Source organism: Perna viridis, chromosome 7 (assembly GCF_037379345.1).
Source record: "Perna viridis isolate PV_CMFRI_1.1 ecotype Kerala chromosome 7, ASM3737934v1, whole genome shotgun sequence".
Taxonomy (NCBI): Eukaryota; Metazoa; Mollusca; class Bivalvia; order Mytilida; family Mytilidae; genus Perna; species Perna viridis.
Window position 1 is genome coordinate 31436844 of NC_142451.1, and position 9402 is coordinate 31446245.

The window sequence follows — 9402 nt, forward strand, 5'->3', positions numbered from 1 at the left end:
TCATAAGCTTTTTCATATCATAACAGGTTAAGAATGGATCATAAGCTTTTTCATATCATACCAGGTTAAGAATTGATCATAAGCATTAACAGAACATAAGAAAAATATGATTTTATTCATAAAGCGAACAACAATCAAGTTTACAGAAGTGTTTTCAGTACAGGTCTTAGGTAAATACAATTAAAATAAATCTAGAAAATAGGACAGGGGGGGGGGTTGATATTTTGAAAAGTCCACCAACTAAGTCTAGCTTCAAAATATTATGCATATCCAAAGAAATTTTTTTGACTTTTTACCAAAAAATCAAGAACATGCATGTATTAGGCAGAAAAGAATAAGTGGAAGCAAAATGGTCATACATGTAAACTTCTTTTATACTGTAACCTAATTCTTTTCCAGTAGAATTAAAAAAAAATAAATGATTGTCAGAATTTGGCTATTGCACTAGAAGTTTTGATATTAAGTTCAATTGTATAGAGAAATAAAGGAGTATTGAATCAGTTTTCAGTCTGAAAATGAAATGCAGATGGAGTTTTTTTTTCAAATTTAATATTCATTTCAAAACCATAAAATGCATTTTTTTTCTCAAATAATGCATTGTTATTTGACAATTCATTTACCAAAACTTTTTTTTAAAAATAAAATTGTCTCAAGATAAAAGAATTCCTGTAAAGAAAATTTAGAGTTGCTACATTTTCTGAGAATATGATGTTACTTATACCAATAACATGGTGATGGCCAGTGTTTAGTATTTAAACCTAATAATTATCACAAAAACTAATGGAACAAAAATAGTTTGAGATTCTTTAATACAATTATGAAACTGCATGGTTGTTCATAATCTGTTCATAAGAATCAGATCATTATCTTTATTCTGTGATAAGAGTCAAAAACTTAATGAGAGTGTGAAATGCATTATCTAGAAATATGTACCATCATTTCAAGGTTAAAACTATATTTGATTGAATAAACTGATGTTTGATATAACAAACACAACCAAATATTATTCATGCTAATAAAATAACTCTAAAATTCAATAATCATGATGTAAATAGGAACAAGACAATAATTGAAATAGCACATATTAATCCCTAGAAAAGTGAACACAGTATATTTTAAATTAAATAAAGTTTAGTACAGACATCCATGAATAAAATAGAAATATATACTATATTCTGTACATATTGAAATAATTGTAATTGAAAACATATACTGACATGATATCATTGCAGACAAAAGTATCAGTGGTATTTTAATTTTGCAATTCTGAGAAAAATCCAACCATCATTTACAATCAAAGTTCAATAAACACAAGTTTTATGTATCGTAATCACATGCCAACATTTGCAACAATTTCTTCTACTTGTTTTGTGATAAACTTACACTTATATGTTGTGCATTATTCCAAACTTTATAAAATAAACCAGGAAATGCTTACAGCATTAAAAAAAAATAAGATTTTAATGGAACATTAAATGATACCCTGCCACGTAATGGTGAAACAAGAGGGATATCAAAATGTTCAAAATGTCTTAACTCATTTTGGATTTTGCTGAAAAATTGCTGAAAACTTCATCTGCTGCGCAAAGTTTTGTAAAAATTCAATTATCCGTTCTCAAGTTATTATCTGGAAAGCTTTGGAGAGGAAATACACTTTTTCGGAGTGGATCACATAATTCTTCGCCTCTTTGTAGTAGCCAGGTATAAATAAAACAGTAACAAACTTTAAGGAAATATTCATAGTTTCAGGGAAATTATAATAGTAAATATTCCAGAATTGGTAAAAAATTATACTTTAAAATGAATTTTAAAAATGAAATGTCAATTTTATACTTTTTAGCCCTATTGCAAAAGTATTACACCTTTTTCTGCTGCTTAATTATTTTATCCCATTAAGTGTATACAGGAACTTAAAACCTTATAGAATCTATCAGTACATAATATGGCACTAACTATTGCAAAAATACTCCCAATGAATATAAACTCAATGTACATCAGATTCTAGTAAATACAACTATAATACAATAAACCTGATACAGTTTCACCCTACTTTACTAGGGTTAGAAAGAGTAATCAAGGGAACCAAGGTTATAGCGGTAATCAAAAGAATGCAATCCAGGGACAAAGACATGGAAAACAGACATACACAACGAAGAACATAAAGCAACTAAAATCATACATACAAAGTAATAAAGCAAATGAGCAACTCCGACTCCACTAAAAACTGGGAGCATGGACCAGGTGCACCGGTAGGGTAAGTGTCCTCTGTTTTTCTAGAAACACCTGCCAAATTGCTCATAAAAAGTAAAGTCCGGGGTAGACAAACGAGGAAAGGAAAACTATGACCCGTTGAATAAATCACTTTTCATGGTGCAGATGGATACACCATAACAATCCAAAAGTTGATGACAACCATAAAACTCCTGTAGTGATGACTTCAATCTTGTAGAAACTTGTGAAAGAAAAGATTAATATAAATGTTCTCACTAGAAAATGCAGTGTTTTATGCAAAAACAAGTTCTGATAAATTTCAGGTTGTTTTTGACAACAGGACCTCAAATCATGTGTAAATCAAATGACCAAACACATAATTTCTGATTTGTTTGATTGGTATGAACATGTGTAAAATGAAGTGATTAACATCTAATTTATGTATAACACATACAATCTACTCCAGTAACAGCTTGAGTACAGTTATCAACATGTGTCACCATTATGTTCAAAACATCAAATGAAGTTTTTTATTAAGAAAAAAACACATCAAAATAAGATTCTATGTACGATGCATATGTGAAAAATATCTTTAAAGGGAAAATAAACACTGCAAGAAATGATTTTTTATTATTAATATCAATTTTACAGGAATTTTTAATTGCCAAGGCTTTGATAATAACACAGTTGCTTAAATGTTATTTTAACGTTTGTCTAATGTTGAATAGTCTGATCTCTCAGAAGTGGAAACTATATCCATTTTACAAAATCCCCTTTGATATACAAGTGTATTCCTTCAGTAAAAGCAGATCTTGTATAAAACAGCAATGTTATTGTAGTTAGCTATATCATTTACAGTGAAATGCAAATCTTAGATAAACATCAGTCTAGTTCCAGATTTGTAACTACATGTATTTAACAACTCTACAAAACAACAATAAGGTAAATCATACATGTACCTAATATTTCTAGTAGATAAAATTTTTCCCAGGTTTTCTGGAAGATGACATTAAATGAACATACTTCAAAAAATTTTGAGTCACCAAATTTGATTTTTAGATAATTGAACTTTAATAAAAGCATTTTTTATACAAATTCTCTGGAGAATTTAACTGTTTAAAAAATACTTAATCCATCTTAACTGAAATCACGGTACATCTGACTTGAGGTTACTTCAAACAAAAATGAAGTTAGATGAAAGATCTTCAAAGTCACCTTCAGCATCATCTGAGATGGACATGGAAAAATCAAACTCCTAGAGATGTTAAAAAAATAGGGATGATAATATTCATGACTTAATAGCATAAGACAGATTTTTAAAATAACTAAAATATAACCAGCATAGAAACCTGTAGAATATTTAACTGTTGTGTGGACTTGGTCCCTAAATCAATTCAATCTAATCAAAAATCAGATCTTCTGATAGTTGCTTTCAATCACTTACATGCAGTGACTGAATGGAGCAATCAGTAGGTCTAATTTTAATTTGATTATGTGACAATCATGACTTCTTTTAAGGCAGGTTTTTACTTTCTCATACATTCAACAATCACCTTGTAAAAAAACTCCATCCATTAATCTCTCACATTTCACTCCATCCATTAATCTCTCACATTTCATATTTCAAAACATAATGTCTAACATAAACTTCACAATTTAACACAACACTCATATTTAAGTGTCAGTCCCTGTAAGAATCAGGCAGTAGGTGTAACATGGTATGAAAAAACCCATCATATTGATAGTGTAATTTGACTATTTGCACCATAAATATCAAGGAAAACAAACAAGATTTTCCATATCATGCTGGACCACTGAGTTACAATTTCACTGAAATGCACTGAAAATGAACGTTTCAAGGGCAAATAGCTCTGCCAAAAACCCCATTTTTCTAAGTTTTGAAAAAATTCTGAGCAAAGCAAATAATGCAGTGATCAAATAATATTCTTTCCAAATAGAGAAAGTATCCTTGAGTGATATTACATTGTCAGATTGGTGGGTTTTTGAAATGCATGTTTCTGATTTTTCCCATTTTGCCTGATTCTTACAAATACTTACACTTAAGAATAAAACTGTTAAGCCTTAACAATAAACCATAATCATTAATCTAAGATAAAATCATCATTATCTAATGTGAGCTTCACTCTTGTCTTTGCCGTCATGTTTGTCTTTTTTCTCTTTGCCATAAGCACTATCTAACCCGAGTCCAGTAAACACGAACACTGTTCCAACCCACTGCCGGCTGTTCATTGGGTTTTGGAATAATATTACTGATGCTAAAATGGTGAAGAATTTCCTTGTTGTAGTTATAATAGAACATGTTAATGGTCCAAATGATGTTACTGTCATGAAGATAAACATCTGAAAATAAAACATCACATGTTAATCAATTTCCAGAACTTGGAAGAAAGGGGAGGTAAACCAAGAATATAATTAGAATTCAGAATGATCATGAATAGCTATAACTACATTTTATAGTATCTCATACTGAATAAGCATCAAGAAGTTTCTCTCACTAGTTTGAAAAAAAAAAATCTTTTGTATCTGTTTCAACTGTTTTCATTTTTCTGTCAGAAATTCAATTGTTCTAAATTTTGATCTTTGTTTGTGTCCATGTACAGTGTTTGATGTGTTCTTAGGCCAAGAAAAAAAATTGTGTCTGTTTAAGATTACTTTGGAAGAAAAAAATAGAGTAGGAAGGTAGGTAAAATAATTTTATTTTTCAAAATTATTTCATATAGACACTTACTGGAGGATTTCTTGACTTTAATACAGCGTAACGAAAAAAACGATAGTTTAGCAATAGTTCATAAAAAAATACCAATAAAATGTGCCGCAGTAGGCAGAAAAATTATGATAGGTAGGGTAACCTTAAACAGACATATTTTTTTCATGGCCTAATTATACTATTCCATACACTTTCACTTTGATGAAGACATTGCTCTACCAATCAAACATGTTGTTCCCAGTGTGAATAGAAAAGAAAAGATGGTTTGCAACACATTTTGATATTTTACTTACTTGTCCTAGAGCACTGGCACAACTAAAAGTCAACATTTTAGTAAGTACAGAAGGATGTCTTTGTACAAAGCCGAGAAATTGTACACCTTCTCCTGTTGCTACTAAACCTACAATTTGTACAGTAAAAAAAAACATGATTAAAGAAAACTGTATTTTTTTTAAATACTACAAGATGTTCTAATAGAATTAAAAATTTACAGAAATTTCCAACTGTATAATTTTTACTAGTCATTTTGTTTTTATTGAATATATTGAGGATGTACAGGGATATGGATAAATTAACAACCAAAGCTTCTATTAAACTTATTCTAAACAATTCCTTTCTGAACTGAACAATTTGTTTGGTTAAAACAGGTCCAAAGTTGAATAAAACTCATATTAAAGAACTTTAGAAGATATCCGAATTTGACAAGTTACTTTGTCAATTCAGTTTTTTGAGTACAAATAAATTCATTCCAAATAGATAAAGCCTTAAATCATACAACTGTATTAAAAATATTGGCTATCACTCACTCACCTATAAATAACCATATAACTGACCAAAAGTTCATCTCAAACATCATAGAGTAAGGACCAGTTTTATGTTTGGACCTCATGTTCTCTTGTAATGCTCCTGTAACGCCATCTAGTGACAGTGAAATTAACTGTAAACAGAGAAAAATATGACAGTGTTCTAGTTAGGATTTGAAAATAGAGGTCTGCAGGGAAGAGAGAACTTTAACATGTAGCAAGTTTTTTAACCATCAACCAAAAATGGACACTGACCTATTAATAAGATAAACTAATGACAACCGTAATCATAGATTTATGTGGTGTATTAGTTTTGGCTAAATTTGCAGCAAGCAAATTATCGTACCATACAGTGCAGCAAAAATAATTGCTTATTCTATTGATTATTCAAAAACACTCATTTTAGTAAAACAGTGAAAAACAATACCTGCTTTGTAGTGCCATTTTTTTTTTCATTTGATACTGTAAATAACATAATTGAATTGACTTTTATCAGAAAATTATCACAGTATAGCTATAGTATTGTTTTCAATACAAAGCCAAAATCGTCATGCACAATGTATGTTAAAATGTTCTAAAACTGTACCATAATACAACTTTCATTTTACTTACTAAAAGTAACTCTCCCATTCCAAATGAAACACCTGATTTCCCTGAAGATGTTTGATCTTTGTATAAAAACATGGCTACTCCTAATACAATCAACAAAACATAGAAGAATTTCCCTATTGGGTACCTCTTCCTAGCCAAGAGTATACCTAATATTAACACAGGAATAGGTTTTGCTGACTTTCCAAGGACCTACAAAATAAATGTTCAAATTTTCTTTCAATCTAAATTTTCATTAATCAGCAGTATATACACAAACTTGAAAAAATATAAATGTGATCCTCAAGTCTGTTTATACATTCATTATTTCTTGCACCTCTGGTTTCTAGAGTGGTGATATGAAAGCAATATTCAACCAAATCATTTCAAATTGTAACCCATTGTTTTTGAACCATGAAATTGAAAAAACGTAATTACAGCTTTTTTACTGCAAAACTTGGGAAATGCAAAGGCGATTGTGGTTACCAGATCAAGTACTCTCGTTTTTTTTCCTTAAATTATCCAACTTTTTACAGGAAAATAACATATACATGCAATGACTACAAACTGGAAATTTATAGCAGAAAAGAATTTTGATATAATAGTTCATAAAATCACACCTGTTAACCTTTGGAACAGCTGAAAAGGCAGACACCCCTGTCTTATTTTTTTTAGTTTTTTTCATGGATGGACATTTTCTCATTATTTCTATTGAGATGAACATAGGTGTTAACCTTAGAAAATCCTAAAGAGGGAGATCTCCATCTCAAAACAGAAGATTTGCTAAACTTTTTTTTGTTTTCACCACGTTTTGACAAGAATCAAACTAACTTATTACAATTTTGAGCCAGAGTTTTAAATAATACCAGCGAAATTTCTGACTGCAGCTAAATCTCCATTCTGACATGGGCAGATAAGCAGCAGATTGTTAAATTTATCAGGAAATATCTGGGGGCATCCTTCAAAAGCAGGAGACATAACACCTATAGTAAAAGATAAACTACTGTTAAGCTTTAACTAAAACTAACCTGTGTAGGATAACTGACATGCTGTAGTGCTTGGTTACTGGCCAACATAGCACCAAGATATGACATAGAACATAACACATACATGTAGGTTGATGTTGTGTCTGTTTCTTTCTTCCATGTCATTTTTACTACAAAGAAAGTTTGATTGATTGATTGATTATGGTTTAACAAAGTTAAATCTTAATGCCTCTTTGGCAAGAGTGCTTATATTTTGGTTATTCATGATAACCAATTGATTATCCCATTTATAATATAGATTTTCTTCATAATTTATTACTTTTTCAACAGAAATATTAATTTTGTGATTGGCTGATTGTTATTTGTGTTGAAATGTTTTGGCTGAAGAAAGTTCAAGAGTTAAATTACCAAATTTATTTCACAGTGTATTGTAATCTATAACATCTTGAAGCCTGTTGTTCAGATATCAGTTTTGAAAGGAGGTTTCAGGTAATCAAACGTATATTTTAACCAATCCTCGATGCTACAATGTCTGAGCCATAATAAAGATTTCAATTTAAGTTTGACTGATACTACAATTATATTGATACTTACTTAGCTGTGCAGCAATAGCATTGATGATACACTGTACAAATACAAGGGCCATAGTATACTTAAACTTTTCTTTCTTGTCACCTTCCCCATACTTTCCTTTAGTGCTGAAACCACAAGAAACAATATTATTATACAAACATACATGTACATGCAATGCAGTAAATATAAAATGGTAAATTGCTGTATACAGGACAACCAATCTGGTGAAGCATTATTCCTTTCCTGCTGGCTGTAGATGAACCTGACCCGCCTCAGAAAAATATAGCTTTGATTGTTTTATCCATATTGAAGTATAGCTTTTCTATGAAAGGAAAGGCAACCATTATCTTCTTTAAATACATGTAGACAGGGTCATTTATGTAAAATAATCTTTGATGTGGATATGTTTATATCATATGTTACACTGTATGTGTAAGGTATTCCTACCTTCCATGGAGAACTGATATTGTTCTGAGAATTCACAAATTATGAAATTTAAAAAGAAAGGAGCTCTGGTGAGGGTAAAGTTGAATTTCAAGTATTTCATGAAACTTAGGGTGCTCACTTTTATAGGCAATACCTATTCCATAAATTATGCTGTTCCTTAAAGTTGACTTATGATATGCAAACAAAAAAAAACTCTTGAAAAAAGCACTGTGAATTTGGTTACTTTACTTTACACTGAAACATAAAATTAAGGTTCAAGACCTCATTATGCTGTTGGGATATTAATTAACATAATGCTTCTCACCTGTCACTGAGTGTCAGGTAAATTGTAATTACCTTGTTAACTGGTGCAGAACATACCTTTCCACTCAAGAAGCTTTTAAAGGTAAATGTGATGCTCTATGCACACATAGACACCGATGTCATTCAACAAAATGGCAGCGGTTTTAACAATTTTGATCTTTTAACAATATTTTTTGAAATATCTGATACAAAATTGTGTCATGAAAAAGGTAAACAATATATCCTTTTTAATTTCGCTTTTACAATAAAATTACATGCTTACATCGATTCTTGAAGTATTCCGTAGTAAAAATAGCAAACGAACGTCCCCAAAGCACAGAAAATCAGCTTATTTCGAGTTCCAGAAGTCATCTTTTCCACGTGGGCTTCCTGTTTATGTTCTGTTATCGAAGACTCCTCATTATCAACCGGAACGGAGACGTTCATATTTTGGCACGACGTGTCATAAGCTGGATTAACTTCCGGGTCAATGTAAATACAAAAGGTTCAGTTTGATTGGCTGTTGCAAGCCGCGAACATTCAAATAATTGAGCACGATTTTCTAAACAACCTTTAAGCTTTAATAAATTAAGAAAGAAAAATAAAGATAGTTTTCTGTCATGTTGGGAAATTAAGGACATTAAAGTAAGTTTATTTAAATTCTATCGAAAAGTGTTTTCCGCCGTTTTAGCCTCTATCCTTGCTCTGCTCTTCACGGCAAGGATTTTTTCATGGGATTTTTCTTACCACAGGAATTAGTTTAAATTACAATCCCTGGTTATTT

At 30.6% G+C, this 9402-nt stretch overlaps 1 protein-coding gene across 1 annotated transcript; it reads right to left on the minus strand.

Annotated features, from left to right (window-relative positions):
* Positions 1–96: 96 nt before the first annotated feature.
* On the minus strand, positions 97–9097 carry LOC148612291 (solute carrier family 35 member B1-like). Its single transcript, XM_088593601.1, has 7 exons — positions 8902–9097; positions 7911–8014; positions 7359–7486; positions 6355–6543; positions 5750–5876; positions 5233–5339; positions 97–4572 (listed from the first exon to the last, which is right to left on the minus strand). Exons 1-7 carry the CDS (start codon positions 9063–9065, stop codon positions 4336–4338), a joined length of 1056 nt encoding a protein of 351 aa, XP_088449727.1. The 5' UTR covers positions 9066–9097; the 3' UTR covers positions 97–4335.
* Between the last annotated feature and the right edge of the window lie 305 nt (positions 9098–9402).

Coding starts and splice junctions, on each gene's coding strand:
- LOC148612291 (XM_088593601.1), bottom strand. CDS start 9,065: ATGAACGTCTCCGTTCCGGTTGATAATGAGGAGTCTTCGATAACAGAA. Junction 8,015..8,901: donor GGAATACTTCAAGAATCGAT/GTAAGCATGTAA, acceptor TTGTGGTTTCAG/CACTAAAGGAAAGTATGGGG. Junction 6,544..7,358: donor ATGTCAGTTATCCTACACAG/GTTAGTTTTAGT, acceptor TTTATTTTGTAG/GTCCTTGGAAAGTCAGCAAA.